The following is a 20190-nucleotide window of genomic DNA, read 5'->3' on the forward strand; positions in this document are numbered from 1 at the left end:
ACATGCCCACTTAAACAGGTTGGGCCAAGAATACTGAGACATCAGCAAGCTTAAAAAATACTGGGGTGTAATGGAGACAGGGCTCAAATGTAGAAATTATGCAGACTTCAGCTACTGGTTTTATTTATTTTTTTATTTTGGACAGCTGTGGATTAGCCCTTCCAGGGACATATTATGTCACTAAACTGACTGTATCAAATGTGACAAATTTGCAATAAATACAAATATATATGTAACAGTAGTGCATAGTTAAAATGACAATATCTGTTCATCAGACATTATGAATATGAATATATATATATATATATATATATATATATATATATATATATATATATATATATAGCTAATAATGACAATCACTTTAGCAAGTAAATAGGTGACAGGCAGAATAAGCTATATTATTAAACATTGAGAGTAAAATATGTGCAGTAAGACAGAAGTAATAACTTTTGATTACTGCCAATAGCAGCACTGTTACTTATGAGTATAGTGTGGCACAGCATGAAATAAATAGTCATCTCAAACACATCAAACATTGTATATTAATAAATAAATAGTCATCTCAAACACATCGAACATTGTATATTAATAAATAAATAGTCATCTCAAACACATCGAACATTGTATATTAATAAATAAATAGTCATCTCAAACACATCGAACATTGTATATTAATAAATAGTCATCTCAAACACATCGAACATTGTATATTAATAAATAGTCATCTCAAACACATCGAACATTGTATATTAATAAATAGTCATCTCAAACACATCGAACATTGTATATTAATAAATAGTCATCTCAAACACATCAAACATTGTATATTAATAAATAAATAGTCATCTCAAACACATCAAACATTGTATATTAATAAATAAATAGTCATCTCAAACACATCGAACATTGTATATTAATAAATAGTCATCTCAAACACATCGAACATTGTATATTAATAAATAGTCATCTCAAACACATCGAACATTGTATATTCACTGATTTAAAAGCTCATACCAGTGTAACATTAACAATAACTAACAAATGTTGTAGACTCTGACAGTAACTGTTAATCAAAAACTATTTTTGATTGCAAATTATTTGAAATACTCCTAATCAACCTTGTTAAAGCACAAATGTGAACAGAAGTCTGTGGCCGAGAAATAACACTACCTGAATTAGCTGTGTTTCATTTAGTCTCAGAATAAGCTAGCAGTTATAATCAAGCCATGTAGTTCTTAAAAATATAAATCTAAGTACAAAATGGAAGTGAAAACAAGAATGCCAGCAAACTGAAACAGCAAAGTTCCAGCTAGCACAGCAATAGTCACAGCATTAGAAGCTGAAAAGAACAAAATGAAAGCAATCCTTGGTGTTGCAAAACACCCTAAACATCCTTTAAGTCAGCTGTTATGATTTTCTAGTTCAAAAAATGCAGGGATAAATTAGAGTGCAAAGACACTTACTTTGGTAAACACACTTGTTCTGGGACGTTTCTGGGGAATCCCTAATCATACTAAGGCTGAAAGTGGTGCACTAGTCTTTGCAGCATATGTCTGAAATGCCACAGAACACTGGGAGGGGTGAGTAGAAAACCAAAGGCAGTGAAAGTTGTGGTAGGACAAGTTCACATGACACACTGTAGTATACGGTTGCCACATTTTTAAATGGCCAAAGTGGGACATTTTTGGTACAAACATCAGATTTTACAGGCCAACACATACCCACAGTCAGTACAAAGGTTAGAACTTAACTTTTTGCCTAAATAAAAGCTTATTCTTGTAGCATTTTAGTTGCTTATTATGTTTCTTATAACATTTAGGTATTTTTAGATACAGAATAACTGTTTTATGAAACTATTACATAAAATATAGGAAATAATTTTGTCCTAAAATCTCAGGACATTTGCCATTTTTACAATTTTTTGTCAGGACACAACTGCCCAAAGAGGGACTGTCCCTCGCAAAGTGGGACAGGTGGTAACCCTACTGTAGTACTATCCAGCTTTCCTTGCTGACAGCCCCAAATACGCTGTAGTGCAGTGCAGCTAAGTACCGATATTACAGCCATACCTCTCAACTGTCCCTAGCATTTATCACTGACTGACTCAAATTTTAGCTCTGCCCCTCTTAATCCCTCTAAAAACTGGTGACTTTTGGAGAAACGGTAGCTATTGCACTTAATAAATGACAATATAGACTGCTATTACTTCAGAAAATGTATATTGATTCACATTCTCTCATCCTGTCAATGTCTCACGTTAATAGTACTAATATTTTAGAAGTGCCCATGATTGTCCCTGATTATTTCTAGATTTGTCCCTGATTTGTTGAGACATATGACTACAGCATAAATATTGCATCAGGAAGTAAATAACAATATGGTTTGATTCAGTAACAAAAATAAAGTAATAAATTAATTTAAAGTAATACTTTAACTATACTGCAGCATTACAAAACTAGTTTTTTTAGGAGCATAGCACCCATGAGCCCCTAAAACCTTCAGTAGTATTATACTTTAACTCCAACTCTGCAAAACAAAGTGTTTTATTAATTTTTCTCCAGAGTTGTGCAGCCTAGGAGTTAGATTACAATAGTGGGGGATCAGGCAACTCCCCCTCTTACAAAAATATGAGTTTGAATGATAATAACAATACGAGTACTTTGCCTTAAAATCTTGAATTCAGCTTTCTGGATTTTTAGAAACAATTTTTTTTTAAATTTGGGATTCTTGCTTCAACCTTTTTGGTTTTAGGCATCTGTGCTGGCAGGTCCCTGATAGAAGCCTCAATAAATGCAATGAATGGGTGTAAAATAGGAAATATTAGGAGGCCAGAGGTCAACAGTGATGCTGTGGAACCAACAAATAAACATGCAATAATTTTATTAGGAGATGTGAACCAAAAAGAAATGCACTGAAGTGTATATGGTTCCTCCTTTTCTGAGATATCACTTGAAACACTGAAAGATGTTTAAAGAAAAGCATGAAATACTTCACGCTGTCGGAGACGGCCATAAAATGCATCAAGTTATTGCACTACGACTGACTTGCATGGCCACAAGCCACTGTTTCTAAATGAGTTAAATAAGCATTTTCTAAATGACAGTATCCAAATAACTAGATGCAGTACAATTCCCAGTCATTAACAATTTTACATGTCGTTGAAGCCAGGCTGATAAAAATGCTTACCACTTAGTATTTGCTGTTAAATGTATGTAAACAGTCCACACTATGGACATTTATTCATAAAGCAGTTTCCTCTCTTACCAATCAATTTCTTTTAATTTCACTTTGTTCAGTCTAACTCTTAAATGTGTGTTGCCATTCTGTTCAGATTACTCTCAGTTTAGCTTTGAAATATTAAGTATTATCCTTTTAGGAAAAAAAAAAAGAAATTACATCAGTTTCTTTCAGTAGTACTGGTACATTAAGAATTCCATGGGGCAAGTGTCCTAATCAATACTTATTTAATTAAGCAGGATTCCTAGTGCCTTTCTTAGAATACCTGCTTAAGAGTATAACATTAACATCTGTCACCATGCCATACAACTACATATGGTAAATAAACAAATGTTGCTCTTTCTGTGGAGCAATCTTTCTCTGTTCTCACCATTCAATGGTTTACACTAATCATATTCAAACAAATCCCGCACTGGTGCTAATTTATTCAAAAGGCATTAAAGCCACAATTAAGAAATAAAACCACAGCTATTAACGTCTGGTGAAAATTCATTGTGTCAGATATATTTTGCAGCTGATTTATAATGAAGGCATACCAATAAAACAGAAACAGTACAGCACTCATTTACAATCCTGGGATTTACTACTGCATGTGCTTTGCAGAAATTAATTATTGCCAGATCTACTGTACAGCAAAAGAAATGCACAATTACAGACCAGGGTCTTCTAAAAATGAGATAACTCATGATTTGTGTTTACAAATGCAGTAACCTGACAATGCCCCTTCTGTCCAAAACTGTCTCCCTCCATCAGTTGTTAAAGTATGATGTAACTAAATCACTCACTGAGGGTCATGTAGTATGCAAGCTGAAGTTGTGGGACTCAAACCCAGTACATTAAACTATTGCACTTACACTGCATCCACATTTTTTCCTGAAGTAGATCTTTGATTTTCCTCACAGACCTTACTGTTATGAATGTACTCATTAATAAGCTGTCAAATGTGAATCTTTTTTTTCATACAACAGGATCAAGTACTCAACTCAGCATTAACTGAATCAGTATTTATGGCCAGCATTTGCTGTGTGAGCTGCACCTTCGCCTATCCTTTGTTGAATTCCTTAACTGTTTCTATATGATTATAAACCATCTAAAAAAAACATTAACAATTTAAATCAACTTTTAGCAACAAATCTTTTTTTTCTTCTTCTTTAAAATAGACCAAGTATCTATCATTTTACAGATCAAAAAATGTTCAACATTACGGGTTTTGTTCTGGGAAGAAAGAGTATGTAACTTAATTTACCAAGTGCTTATATTCTTCATGTTCTACTGTTTACATTTAATAGAAACAAACTTTTTCCAGGCAGAGCCAATTTTAGATAAAATCTAGTGTTAATGCAAATTTCATGGAGAGGTATATAATACTAGCTAAGTACAGTCCCAGTTTCTCTGTTAATGTCCTGTTAATATAGAACCTGTCACTTGTACCACACATTTTTTTTTTTTTCTTGGATGTAACCATGCATGCCAAGGTTTATGTAGGTCTTACCTGTAAAGCAAACAGGACATTTGAATGTACCTCCCATCCCTTCAAAGCTGTGCTCAATCAGGTGACACAGAAGCTTTGCTGGCGAGTCAAACATCTGGTTACACAGCTTGCATTCGTGATTGATGCCTTCCTCTGCAAAGTTCAAATGATACAACTTGTTAGTGACACAGCAGATTAGTGTAGGAAAAGCACTACACTCTGCTAGAAACAGAGCTGCTGTTATACAAGGAAAAAGAATGCTGGCCGAAAGATGTTTCATAAGTCCTTTAGGCTTGCTTTTCTTAGTACAGAATTCAGTATGTGTGCATTACCTCACTGCTATACAAATATTCCACGTAAAAGCAATTTTTCGGCAAACAGTTTTACCATTTACAGTCAAATGCTCTCTACACATTAGTTTTGTTGAATCCCTTTCTCTGCCTTCTGCACTTCTACAAAAAAGAAATATGTTTATCAGTCATATATACCCTTGATACTGTTGTCAAAGTAATTTTGTGAATGCATGTACAGTATGTGCTGCCAGTTAAGAACATTACCTATTAAAAGGTAAGCTGTGTTCACAGCTCTAACGTCGCATGCAGCAAATCATCTGTTTTTTGTTACCCAATGGCAATGTGGGCCACGAAAGAGGCATTGAACACTAGTCAGTGTTGTTTCCAAGCATGACTTTATATTAATGTAAAACACTGCAAGGAAGAGGCATTGAACACTAGTCAGTGTTGTTTCCAAGCATGACTTTATATTAATGTAAAACACTGCAAGGAAGAGGCATTGAACACTAGTCACTGTTGTTTCCAAGCACGACTTTATATTAATGTAAAACACTGCAAGGAGATCAAGTGTCATAAAAGTAGCACGGATGCTGTGAAGTAAAGGGATAAAGCCCCGAATGTGATGCCAGCGATCAAGGTCTAAGGAGTGAGCCCAAGACAGAAAGGAGCCAGCTTAGAAAGTGGGAATGAGTAGCTAGTGTTGGTCACCAATGTCAGGGACAGGAATACATGCAAACCTCAGGAACAGAAGTCTTTCCTAGCAGACACCAGGAGAGTAGCTTCCAAGATTCCAGGGGCTCTAGGGGGCCACATGGAACAGTAAAAGCAGCTTGGAAGCCCACAGTCAAAGAGCACATAAAGACCAGCATATCAGGTTGGCAAAGATAGTCTTGGCTAACGTAAAAACATCAAAGTAATTTTGCCCAAACTAAATGGCATATGCCTTTTTCTTCACTTTTGTGCGACACTAGAGTTGGTATATATACGTTTAGGGGTGGAGGTGGAGGGGCTACCCCCCCCCTGCAAAAAAAAACATTCTTGAAGATGTTTAGTGAAGGTAGCTTTGGGAAACATTTTTGGTGTTTTTACATTTGCTATAACTACCATCAGCCGCTCATCATGAATTTGATCTGACTAACAAGGGAAAAAAATAACCATCAGTAAAAATGGTGGCCAGGCACAACTCAGCTTTTGCCTCCCTCTATGGACAGTAGCATGAGGGATGGACTGCCCTGGTAATGATGATGGGTGGTTACATGTTCAGGCTGATAGAAGGGTTAAAATGAGCATCACAAACATTTGTAGCATAATTTTCACACTGCAGAAATGCTTACTATTGTGCTCCAATTTGTAATATTCATTTGTTATATTAGCATGAAGAAGGATTACATATTTTGATGATACAAATTCTGTTTGTATCTGTATCTTAAGCATATTCTGAGATTTCTGTGATAACACATCTTCACATCTGTATAATGAATTCTCACATACACTAAAATAAATGAGACATATCAATCAAGAGCATTATTTTATACTTCACTGCCTCACAACATGTCTAATTGCAACAAGGCGGACAGCAAAACAATGAAGCAGGTACTGATGTAAGACTAATATGTGGCATGAAATGCAGAACTTTATGCCAACACACACAACACAATTGCACGCACACACACAAAATAACAGCTAGTAGTAAATAAAGGAGCAGATCTCAGAAAGGAAACGTAACGTGGTATTCTAAACTGTTCTTTCAGAAATATTATGATACCTAGCATATTCATTTCTCCTTTCACTCAAACATTACACAAACTATTTACAAAACAATGAAGCTGTTAATTACAGAAAGTAACCGAATGGTTTGGATTGCTAAATTAATATGCATACTTCTGACAATCAGAGGAAAAGGGTTTATTAAAAAAGACTAGTCCAAGTATGCTGAATGCATCCTAGAGTTCAACATTATGTTTCGGATATAAGTATACATGAAAGCTGTTATTTATTTCACCAGTGCAAATGTATTCCCAAGTTTGAAACTACATAAAAAGACTTGTTCTTTTAGGTGGTGTAAAATGGTAACAAATAATTTCAAAACTAGACAAAAGGAATTCAATCATTTACCTTTTAACATGCACATGTTTTTTTGAGAAGAACAATTTTACATACATATATATATATATATATTTTTTTTTTTAGAAAAACGCGGTGATGGTACTGCGGTAGCATTGTCGCCTCACAGTAAGACGCCGTCCGGTTCGATTCTTAGCTTGAGCGTCTTCTGCGTGGAGACATGTGTGAATGGGCGTACCTTCGTTGAAGTTTGTGCATCAGGCATGGCAAGCCGGTACGTAAAAATCAACTGCCAATCATTAGCGGACGGGAGTTCCGCTGTGGTGACCCCTAACTGGGAAAAGCCGAAAGACACAAACAAACTTCCTGCCATTTCTTGGGAGGCTAAAGAAAAGGTTACTTCTGGATTCCAAGGGTGGGATTTACTCCCCTTCACTCTATCTGGCTTACAGAAATTTCCAAAAATGTTCAAAATATTTAGGTCAAAATGATACCTGTATACAATGCAAAAATTGTCTTAAAAATAGGAAAAACTTAAGTATGTTGCTTAGCTTCCGGTTGATACTTTTGGTCGATACTGTATTTTCTTAAAGTGAGCTTTACATTTCAGATGCAAACTGTTTCCACTGGTTACATCTACAAATACCAGAAAATAATTTTTAAAAAGACATCATTTACTGCTACTGACTCATCATTTTAATACACACTGCAGAAGTATTAATTCCCCTCAAACACGCAGACAGAACACTATAATTCTTCCTTCAACAGCAACTAGTACAAAAACTTGTTAGATTTCACAGAAAGAAAAAATCAGTTCTACTGTACCATATCACTGAAAATTCCTTTCTCTAGAAGTTCTAATATCTAAAGGTGTCTACTCACCGGCTATTGATTATATCAAGCAAATTAAAGCTCAATAAATCAGATGTTTGTGTTGTATGCCACCTGCAGACAACTCATAAGAGTTTTTCTCTGATCTCACATACAAGTACAAGCACCGGCTTTCCAGGCCTCATGTCAGACATGATGCCTATATCACTTCTCAACATATTAACTTCAGCAATTATATTTCTCTTAGTACCTTCAATGTGGCCTAGTCAACAACTTTCATACAACAGCAACAAAATGGCAAACTTCTGCATCTACCAATGAATCTCCACACTTAAATGTGCCTTAATGAGTACTGAAACCATATTGCAGTCAGGGAGCCAAAACAATAAAATCTTTGCTTCTGAAAAATACAAGAAAGGGATATACAACATAAAAAATAAAGCTAAATTTCCTACTCCAGTTATGGCAAGACTGGGGAACAGTGTTTCCAATATAATTTACAGATACTTTTCTCAATATATTTTATTTGGCCCCCAGGACATTAGTGACCATTAGCCATAGTGCATTTCCTCTCTCCCAACAGAAACCAAATTGGGAGAGTTCCAGTGTGGTGAAATCCTTGGCAGTGTGGAGAAATTCTGACTGCCCTAGCCCAGCCGTTACTCACAATATGCAATTAGGTCAGTACATCATACCTAGGCTTCTGTGAACATACCCACAAAACATCTTTATTAAATTACTAGGTGTGACACAGGCAATCATACATTTATATAAATGAAAACAAACCATATTGACATAATTTTAGTTGCAAACATTATACATCACAAACCATGTTGACATAATTGTAATTGCAAACATAATACATCACTTATAATCGATCCAGTCATTGTCAGTCAAACATTACATAACTCATTCATATCCTGCCTTCTTTTAAACCTCATTCCTTCTCTGCATGTACTGTTCCCACAGTTCTCATTTTTTCTTTGCAATTTTCTCATACCCTTTAATAAAGATCCCAGTTTCAGTTGTTTCATCTCTGTTACTATATTCACTACTTCTAGTAAAGTTGGCTTAGACTTTGATTTCCATTTTCTAGTAATTGCTTTTTTTGGCAGCCACCATAAGATTCTGTATCATAGCTCAAAAAAATAATTTCCTTAATTACACCAATGTGATCACCTAGTATATCTCTGACAGAGCAGTCTACAGGGAATCTTTGAAGATTGCCAACTCATTACGCTCCCAGAAAATATGTTCCCAGTTACTTCTTTCTTCCCCATCACACCTCGAATATTTGGTGTCTAACTGAGGAAAAATTCTGTGGAGTCTGCTTGGTATAAAAATACCTTTGAAAACACTTCCAAGCAAAGATCCTAAATTTCTAGACTTTGTTGCACATTTGGGAGACATACATATATCCCCCATTATTTCTCTGTGAATTGCTTATCCACTCTCCCTTCCCAATACTTTATATTTATTTATTTTACTTTACATTTGCTGACCGGGCTGGTCTAACTGGATATATGTCCATTTTCAGTAGAGGCCCGGGGAGAAAAGCTCCACATAAGCAAAAATTTAGCAACTTCAGGTACATATAAGTAAAATTGTAACAAATTTAGGTACAGTACTATTTTAAATTGAAAAATACAAATGTTATATAGAAAAATAGTACTATTAAAAGTAACAGATAATAAGAAAGAGCTTGAACAACAAACAATTTAAAGCAGCACACAATAAGAAAGAGAAGTGAAAAACACACTAACAAATATAGCAGCTTCAGGTACAGTCTTTAACAGTGAGTCATCCAATTTATCCTATAGTAACATAGGAACTTTAAGGTAGCATGTAATAAGAAAGATAAAGAATGTCTATATAGATATTTATATGTGAAAACAAGTAATGCTGCAAGCTGCAAATTATGCCAGTACATAATTTAAGGAGGATCCTATGTAAGAGAAAGTTGAAAAGACTGAATTAGTATAGGTGGGTCTACTCTCTGAGGCATAGAGAGAGTTGGAATAAATTGCAAATGGTTATACAGGTAGGGTTCAGAGAAAGTGGTGGTAAGATTAGTCTGGGTTACTACATGGACATAACCAGTGGTTATTAAGTTATTCTCTGAATAGTTTTTTGAACATTTTCTCTGAGGAGAGAGATGAGAGTTCATTGGGAAGCAGGTTCCAGGATTTGCCAACAGTGTTGGCAAAGAGAGAATCACCGGGTTTATTTTTGGATTTGACTGTAGATACTAGTACTTTATTGGCTGAGCGAAGGGTTGTCAAATTACTGTAGGGGGTTAGAAGGCTAGTAATTATAGGAGTTTTTTTTTAGGAAGATAGAGGATCTTATGGGCAATAATAAGCTATTGAATCTGAAGTTGATTATGAAGTTCTAGCCAACCTAGTTGCTTTAGGTTTTGACAGTGGTGAGTTCTAAATGAGGAACCAGTAGCAAATCTGGCAATATTGTTGTAGGAGGGAGCTAGTTTGTTAAGGTTGTTTTTTGATAGGTTGGTATAGATGGGAGAGGCATAGAAAAGGGTGGAAATTAGATGGGTATGGGCAATAGTTGTTCTAGTAGTTGGAGTAAGGAAAAGTTTAATCCTATAGAGGGAGCCTAATTTTCTGTTTACTGTTTTTATTGTTGTGTTAATGTGTGTGTCAAAGCTAAGATTGTGGTCTATTGTTACCCCTAAGAGCTTGGTAGTTAGGTCAGGAGATATGATGATGCCATCACTGGATATAACTGTGAAGTCAATTGGGGGGGGGACCTTTGTGTGGGAGTGAAGAGTAGTAGTTTTGTCTTTTTAGGATTCAGGAGGAGGCTATGATGTAAGAACCAGCTTTCTACTATGTTAAGCACTGTTTGGGTAATGGACTGGAGTTGAGGTGTAGAGGTAACAAAGCATATTAGTGTGGAGTCATCAGCATATTGGATACATGTAGCTTGAGGAATTATTAGATTAAGATCATTGATGAAAATTCTAACCTCCTCTGATTGCTTCTTATGGTTATCATGCAACATTTTATATGTTTTACTAATTATTCCTCTTTTAACAGCAGCTTCTGTTCTAGACTCTAGCTGGTCTTTCACTTAGGATCTCCCTATTTCTTTCTCTTTGCCTATACTCTGATATCAATCCTTGACAGGGAAGGCAATCTCTATCCTGCAGTTCAAATAAATTATTGGCCTATTCCCATTCTATTACCTCTCCCCTCTCTAATTATTTGCTCCCAAAACCTTGGTTCTTTTACCAGTTTTGTCCAATAAATTCCAGTCTCCTCTTGCCTATTGTCTGTATCCCTAAACACAGTCATCCCTATCAGCAGAATCTCCTTTTTCCATTCCCATGTTGGCTTAGCTTTTAGAATACTTTCTGCTACTTTATGAATATAATATTCTGCATGGTTATTGTTATTTTCCTTAAGGATATGCATCCAAAATCCCAGTCTATCCTTGCTTCCTCTGCTTCATCATTATGCCTTCCCACTCTCAATTATACGTTTCTGCTTGTGCTGTGTATTTAACTGTGTATCTCTGAAATACTTCTTAAAATCAGTTAATGCTAATTAATGCTAAACCACCTTGTTTAATTGGGAGAATCAGCTTGTCCCACTTGACTCTTGCCATCTTCCCCTCCCAGATAAAATCCTTCAGCTCTTTATTAATTGCTACCCCCAACTTCTCCTCTAGTTAATAAAAATGTACCTGACCTGTGTATAAAGCCAAAGGTACTAAACACATTTAACTGCTTGTATCTTGCTATCTTTATCCATATAACAAGAGCTTCCAATTTCTCAGTTTTTGTATTATCTTTTGTTTAGTCTCTTCCCACATATCCTTAGCTACCACACCAGAATCATTTTTAATTCATGCTCTCAGGTACTTCACTTTATCATGTCCCCATAAATATGGATATTGCTGAAATAATTTGTGTGTGGGTACATAATTTACAGCTATTGTCTTTGTTTTAGCTTCATTAATTTTATATCCAGAAAAGATTTGAAATAGCCTCAACATGTTTCTCAACACTGAAATATCCTTTTCTGGTTTTAGCAGGTATAAAATCAGATCTGTAAACACAGCCAGCTTTTCTTGAATAAAATACCAATTACATCCTTGAATTTCTGAGTCTCTTGTTTTTTTTTTTTTTTTGCCAATGGTTCTAAATATAATGCAAATAAAGGGGAAAGAGTACACCCCTGACTTTTTTTCTGCTCAAACAGAAATTATTAGAGAGGAGCCCACCCACATTAATCCTTCTCTCTGATCCCTATATATCCTCCTAATCAACCTAATAGTTTTATCAAGGAATGAGTTCAGTGGCCCTCTCTTCTGAGTTTCTGTTTTTACACTGGAAGAGCTGAAATTAAGCTGTTACTTAATGTGCACTTATCTTGGAAGTCTTCAGTGAAACAGTGAATGTACTTTGACCGTTTTTTTTTTTTTTTTGCTGTCCTCTACCTAAAGCCATCGGATCACCCTGGGTGTCTTAATGTGGCAGAAATCCTCATCTATCCCCCATAAAGGATAGCTTGTTAACATCATTTAATCCTCCTGTCCAGCCATTCTTATGGCCCAACATTTTCTTACTGTAAATCAAAGCATCAATGAATGCACTTTTTATATCCATATTGGCATCTGAAAAACTGTAGACAAGTGCAGGAACAGAAATAAATTACAGGGTGCTTCACTTAACAGGAATACCTGTGTTAGTTCTGCACACAAGTTACTGAGCATCTGCAGCCTTGAATATGACAGTGTTTATTCTTCCCATCTCCATTTGCCTACTATGGAACTCTGAACAAGTCACTTAACCATACAGTGCTTCTAGGTTGCCCCTAAAATGGGAGGCTTGACCAGTTGGTTTACCCAGTTAAGAAATGTCTAAAATACAAAATGCTGCTGTCTAACTTACCACCTCTGAAGAATTATCCTTTAATTTTAGTTAACTAGCACCAGGAAAGTAACTTCAGTTTACAGTGAGGATGCAAACCTTTTTCTGCTCTACAAGGTAGTCTTCTAATGACCATTAAGTTGAGTTCCCAATCATACTCTTGCTGGCTCATTCACTGACTGATGGGCAAGGGCTGAGCATACTAATAGCTATTATCTGTGAGGAAGATTTTTTTTTTTACTTAAGCCATATCTGTCTGTCTCTCGCTCTCTCTAGTGCACATGCTTACTGGTATCCAAGGAGCAGACATGTAGTGGTCTCTGTGATACACATCCACACCTCTGTATGAGATGTGATCAGATGGCCTGTCTTCCTTGAAGATGGGCACTGCTGTGTGATTCTCAGTATACAATGGGGATCTTACCACTCAGTTTGTGCCACAGAGCCACGCCCCCACCAAAGGCAGGTGATCAGAATATTCATCCTCATTCATTTTCTCTCCCATGCTAGGTTCAGTATAAACTGTGACACTGGGTAGCTCCTGTATATTAAGCTGTAAGCAAATCTTGCAACAGCTCTCAGCTGGAATGCTCAAAAAGCATTACAAGGTAGTCAATCAAAATCAAGAGGCTGTATGTGCCTTGCCAACACCCACTCTCGTGCCATATCCCTTTTTCAAAAACGGCAAAGCAGGTCAGTCCAGGGGCAAATGTATGGGAATCCAACATCAAAGTTAGATTTGAAAGATATGGTGTCACATTGTTTAACTTTCAGGGGAATGCTGTTCAGGAGATGAGGTAGGTGCTGCATAACAAGTTTGCCCCTCCAGTGAGTTTTATTTATCTGTTCATGCAGATTTAGGTCTCTTGTTCATGTGTTTGCAGATCTATTTACTTTGCTAAGCTGCATGACATTAAGGATGACAGAGTCCCTAATGGCTCTAAATGCAAAGCACAGATCTGCCTGTAACTACCTGTGATATATGGAAAAATATCAAGAGCCACTTACAATCTGTTAAACAGCCACCAACCACAGGATGTCTGTGACACAAGTGTTTCTAATAATGACATTCCAGGATTAAACACTTGAGAAAAAATACTTTTCTGTAGCATAAGCAACTTTAATGTATATTAAGTATTAATCTAAAAAAATTACAGAACTACATTACTGAACTGGAATTTGCCACCTCACCACATATCATAAAAAAATCCACTCACATATACTTTCCTTAATATTTAAGAGAACTTTTCTCATCTTATGATGTACCCTTACACATGAATGTGTATTTGCATTTAAATGAGTATTTCCCACTAAGTTTTACTTTTTTGCTGTCTCCGAAAATACACTGCAAACCAGCATCTACAAACTCAGATTTTTTTTTAAGTAAAAAGCCATTATCTAGTATGTTCTTTTTCTGCACCTTAACATTGCCAAGTATAACATAAGTGTATCAAGACAAAAACTGCAAAGGTAAAGGACATTAGGATAGTTCATGACTGAACAAGTGACTACAGCACTGCACATCCATATCAACCCTCCACTGATACAGCAGGGGGTCATGGCAGATGCTGTACAACAGCAATAATCGGTTGCACAGGTTTGGATTGTGGTGACATTTAGTTACGCTTGGTTTACACATTTGATCACTTGGACTTAATATCTAGCATATGCTAAAGAGGAATATGATGTCAGGTGCATCTTTTGACAGTTTGTATGCAATACTCTTGAAAAGTATATTTTGTGATGTAGAATTCTACTAATATGCAAGTTGTACTGCTCAAGAAACAGGCACAGACTAATTTCTAAATACATGCTTTATGCAAACATGATCATTCTATGTGTACCTTGTTTTCCCCTATCCTGCCTGAATTTGAATATGTATGAGGAATACTTTGCTTCACCATGTTTATTGTTTGTTCTAGCAAGGTACATATCATTAGACCTGAGAGATCTAGATGGACAGTACCATAGTATTAATGTCTTTAGTGCTGGACATTTGTTTGGGTGATGAAGTATACTTCTCCCTCACTGATCCCACAACACTCACTAAAGTGACCATCCTCCATTTTGGGTTCAGAATTATAGTACCTGCCCTTTGCTTCCATTAGAAGCATTCCCTCTGATGGCAAATTTACTTCACAGATGCAAAATCTGTCACAGGGGAGTAACCTAGGCAAAAAAAATATATATTTCTATATATATTATATATTTGTTGAATTGGATATGCAGCGCTGTGGTCTCTTGTTCATTCAAGAAATATCCTAATGTCCTTTACCTTTCCAGTTTTTCTCTTGCTACACTTTTGTTATATTTGGCAACACTAAGGTACAGAACAAAGAACATAGGCTTTCTTTCTTTTAAAATGTCTTCTTTATTATAAATTCTTTCGAATGCCAGCCTAGCAGAATATTAAGGGCAATGACATGGAATCACAAGCCAGATCAGTGCACTGCCTCATGGTGGGATTTCTTATTCCTGGTGACTCTGATTTTAAAACCTGAGAACTGATCTGGAAACAATAGCTCGATAACACAATGGTTCCACATTTGGTTGAGCAACCAGAACTGTTGAAGAATGGAATCTTAAGGCTACTTGTAAATATAAAAGTGCTACTAACGAAAATTAAGTAAATAACCCAAAATAACTGACTCCTGCTTTGCATTTCCCTTGCTGGACAGTGATATCTGATGTAGCTGCTAGGGGAAAATATCACTGTGAGCAGACATGTAGGCATGCTTACTCTAACATAAGAGCATGCAATCTCACTGATCACCACCACTTCAAACAAAAGCCTTGCAAACTGCACTTAATACAGTTTGCAGGCTGATGGCTCACTCTGATGCCTGAACATCAAAGTTAAATGGATACCAGTTAGCCAGATACCCTAAATCCCTCATTTTTAAATTAACAAAGATAAGTCAGCGCCAATTCCTAGCCAAGAAACTGAAGTCCAAGACAGCCACTATGGCATTTGGCTCTCTCTAGTCCTCCCTCTCTCACCCTCACTGATCCCACAATCCTCATTAAAATGCTAATTTAAACAATCCTCCATTTTGGGTTCAGAATTATAGTACCTGGCCTTTACTTCCATTAGAAGCATTCCCTCTGATGGCAAATTTACTTCACATATGCAAAAATCAGTCACAAGGAGTAACCTAGGCAAACTATTTATTTATTTATTTATTTTTAACTAGGATAGTGCACTGATCAATACTGACCACGTCCAGGTTCAGCCCAGGTGAAATACAAAACATTTTACAAAAAAAAATACAGAGATACAAATAGTATAACAGATTAGTTCAACTAATTACATAGAAAACTGTGTATATACATGTTAGTGAATAAGCACAGTGCAATATACATGGACATTTGTTTGGGTGATGAAGTAATGCTGATTCCCTGGCAGAAGTAAAACCGTTTATGAGAAAATTAAATTTAGCAGCACATTTTGATGACAAGACAGGGGATGTTTACAATACTGGTTCTAGAAGTATAAATATTAAAAAAAGAAAAGTGCATTTGATTCCCAGTTACACCTCATTAAAGACATGGCTAAAGAATAAAAACAACATAAATCTTCAGTTATACAGACAACTCCACAATCAAGCAAAAAGACAAATATTGCATGACAAAACAATCATACTATTCCTACATTCAAGGTAACCACAAAAACAAGCCTAAGAACTTCTGGTCCTCTGTAACATCACTACTCAATCCAGGAAATAAAAATAATCCCAATCCATACCACAATACACCACCTCTTTAAACAGCCACCATATTCAACACATACTTTATACAGTCCATATCCAGCCTAAAAATAAAACCAACTCATCCACTAATTCACTACTTCTGCTAATAACCCCAATACTAACCTCTACACACCCCACACATTATGCGCGCGCGCACACACACAAAACCAACCCCTCACTCAACCAAAAACCAAACCATCCCCAGCTTACTTTTCAGCCCATCCTTTTATCTCAAACAATAACTACCACAAAAACTGAAACATTACTCAACCTCAGCAGACAACCTCCCACCAGAAAACCTAAAGTTTGCTGCTGAGGCAATGTTACCATCTTAGTTAATAGATCCATAGCCGAATCACATATCTCTAACCTATAGAAAAGATCACACAATATCCCTTTATATAAGGGAGGCAACTCCACTGACATCACAAATGTTTGTCTTATTGGAATCTTGTCTCCCCTCTCTAAGATTCTACAAAATGTGTGCACCTGCAACTTTTCCACCATCTTACACATAGCAACCTACATTTCCACACAGTACCTCAACAGCCTTATTATTTTTCATGGTGTCCGCCAACAAAGCCTGTGACACTGGCAAACCAGTACCTGCAGCATTTTTAGATTTGTCAAAAGCACTGGACATGGTATCTCACCCCAAACCCCTTAAATAACTTTCCATCATTGATCTGTCCCCTCACTTCAGTGGTTTTCTAGCTACCTAGCTGACAGGCAGCAAGCAGTAAAATAACAGGGCTCTGTCTCCCCATATCACCCCCACAGGTGTACCTCAAGGATCCATCCCTGGCCCATTACTATTTAACATCTTCATCAATAACTTACATACATCCTCCTGTGAGGACACTCAAATCCAATATGCAGATGTCTCCACTATCGTCTGTGTAACAGATGACTCCACTATCATCTGTGTAACAGACACATTAACTCCCCTATAACACATAACAAAACAAGCTTTCTCTTCCATAGAAACATTGCTCTCCAGTGCTGAGCTCCTACTGAACCCCCCCCATAAAAAAACAAAACCCCCTCTCTTCACCTACAAACCCCACAGCAACAACAAAACAAACATCAAGATCTTTTCTGCCAACAAAATTGAAATTGAATTGGTTCAGCATATGAAATTACTAGGTGTCACAACTGACAAGCTCAAGCTTGGCCTACACATACAAAACAGTATCAAAACAACCCACCAAACAAAGATTACAAGACAAGGGACCTTTTAGTTTTAATGTTTCCTATAACATTCACAAATAAATGTCTGGACTCTTACAATAAGAAAAAAAAAATAGAAGAAATTAAAGGAAATGGATTAGTATTCTGGTATCAATTTCTTGACACTAATTATATTCAGGAGGCCACTTCTCTCATATCAAGATATAACATAAACCAAAACAATTGGCTAAATATAGTAAATGAATTCAAAATAAATCAAATAGTGAAATCCACAGTGGTGCTGCGGTAGCGTTGTCGCCTCACAGTAAGACGCTGTCTGGTTCGATTCTCAGCTAGAGCATCTTCTGCGTGGAGACATGCGTCGATGCATTAGCGGACCGGAGTTCCGCTGTGGCGACCCCTAACCGGGAAAAGCCGAAAGACACAACAACAACACCTAGACCCAAAATTCTGTTACTAGTTTGTGAAATTAATGTATTATGCAATAATGATGGTTTTCAGTGTCAAGACTATCTAGGACTCTACGTATGGACATACAAACCCGAGATGAATCTCTATGGAATTATGCAGAAAAAAGTTAATAAATTCAGATTTTCAGAAAAAGAGAAAACAATATTTAGGTCAGTCAGTAATACCACATCATCTCCCTTTTGGAAAATTTACACATGGAAGTTCATTCACAAAAGTTCCTTTACTCCTCATAAAATAGCACTGATGTCGGGAAATTAAATATCTGAATGATGGAAATGTGAAGAAGTGGTTTGTGCTGACTGGGCACATATGTTTATAAAATGTAAAACTGTAATTCTTTAATGGCTGAAATTTAAATCTTTTATAAAGGCGTTGTGGTCAGATAAATGTGAAGTGACTGACTCATTATTATTATTAAATGCCTCGATACCAGAGCTTATTCCAGGTACATAAGTGCACCTTCTCTGGTCCCTCCTTGCAATTGCAACTGTAATTCTTTTCCGGCTGAAATTTAAATCTTTTATAAAGGCGTTGTGGTCAGATAAATGTGAAGTGACTGACTCATTATTATTATTAAATGCCTCGATACCAGCGCTTATTCCAGGTACATAAGTGCACCTTCTCTGGTCCCTCCTTGCAATTGCAAGAAAAATCATTACTTTAAATTGGAAAAGTAAAAAAAATGATATCATGTGTGGAGTTTTTATCTTTGGCCAAAATTGTATGTAATAGAGAATTATTGACTTTAACTTCAAGAACCTCAAGAATAACACATAAACAACTGGACTGGTTGAAACTTAAAAAAACTGTTAGATAAAATGTGAATGTATTGACAAAAATGTATCTGTTATGGACACTGTATATAGTTAGTTTTATTTTTATTGTTTAATAGTTTATTACATTTATACTTATAAAAATCAATAAAAATTATGTGGAAGAAAAAAACAACTCACCAAAATTCAGCATGCTATACAGAATAAAAACTTCCTCACAGCAACTACCAAAATTACCCTGGCCAAAACATACCTCTTGCCCTCACTATTATATGGGGCCCCAATTTCAACTAACTTACAAACCTCCCTAAGGGGAAAAAAATAGAAGCTGCTGTAACAAAATTGTGAAATTTGCCAGAAATACAACCCCTTCTAACTCATCATTGTAAAACCCTACATTCCCTAAGATGGCTTAACTCCCCCCTCCACCTCCAATATGTACAACTTACTATGGTATGTAAAATTATACACAACCCACTACCTTGTCCTGTTCTTAGCCCATTAATCAACTTTTATATCCCAAATAAACATCTCTGATCTGAAGACAAGCATCTCCTCATAACTTATAAACCTAACAAAACCCCAGGCCTAAGCCTTTACTCCTGCTCTGTGGCAAAACTGTGGAACTCCCTCCCTTTAACTATTAAAACTGCTACTAAACTGCACTCCTTCAAAACATTTATAAAATAATTTTTCAACAAAGTTTGGGTTTGCTCATGTATGAGCCCAGGCTGAGGTACTCTTATACTTTTTTCTACCTCTACTCTCTCTGTCCCCCCTACTAACTTACTACACCCTCCCTTCCTCTACACATACTCCCCTGAGGTTACACTCATACCTTTCTCACATCTATTCCTACTATCCCCTCTATCACACCCTAACCTTCTCTACTTGTACTATCCTACGCCTTCACCAATATAACCTGTTACCATGTTTCATGACGTCTAGAATATTAATAATCGTTATGATAATAATCATCTGTTATGTAAATAAAGCTGCATCTTCCTATCATCAGGTTTTCCATATAATTTATGCCTGAACACTATGACTTTATTATGTCTGTTTTTATTCTGACAAACTGTGTAGTTTTTCAAATTTTGTGCTTGAATGTTATGACTTTATTATGTCTGTCTAGTTTTCCATTCTGTTAACCATATGTAATTGAAGCTTTTCTCCCCAGGCCTCCACAGAAAATTGGTACATCATGACC

The 20190-nt window shown here is 36.2% G+C and overlaps 1 protein-coding gene across 4 annotated transcripts in view; it reads right to left on the minus strand.

The window, feature by feature from the left end:
* Positions 1-20190, minus strand: part of ZNF423 (zinc finger protein 423) — a 1297648-nt gene that overhangs the window by 91328 nt on the left and 1186130 nt on the right. For all 4 annotated transcript variants that reach the window (XM_044081972.1, XM_044081969.1, XM_044081970.1 and 1 more), the window contains one exon: positions 4733-4864. In XM_044081972.1, the coding sequence (XP_043937907.1) occupies positions 4733-4864 (132 nt within the window). The remainder of the gene's footprint in view (positions 1-4732; positions 4865-20190) is intronic.

Source organism: Protopterus annectens, chromosome 8.part1 (assembly GCF_019279795.1).
Source record: "Protopterus annectens isolate FY-2018-M chromosome 8.part1, PAN1.0, whole genome shotgun sequence".
Lineage (NCBI taxonomy): Eukaryota > Metazoa > Chordata > Ceratodontiformes > Protopteridae > Protopterus > Protopterus annectens.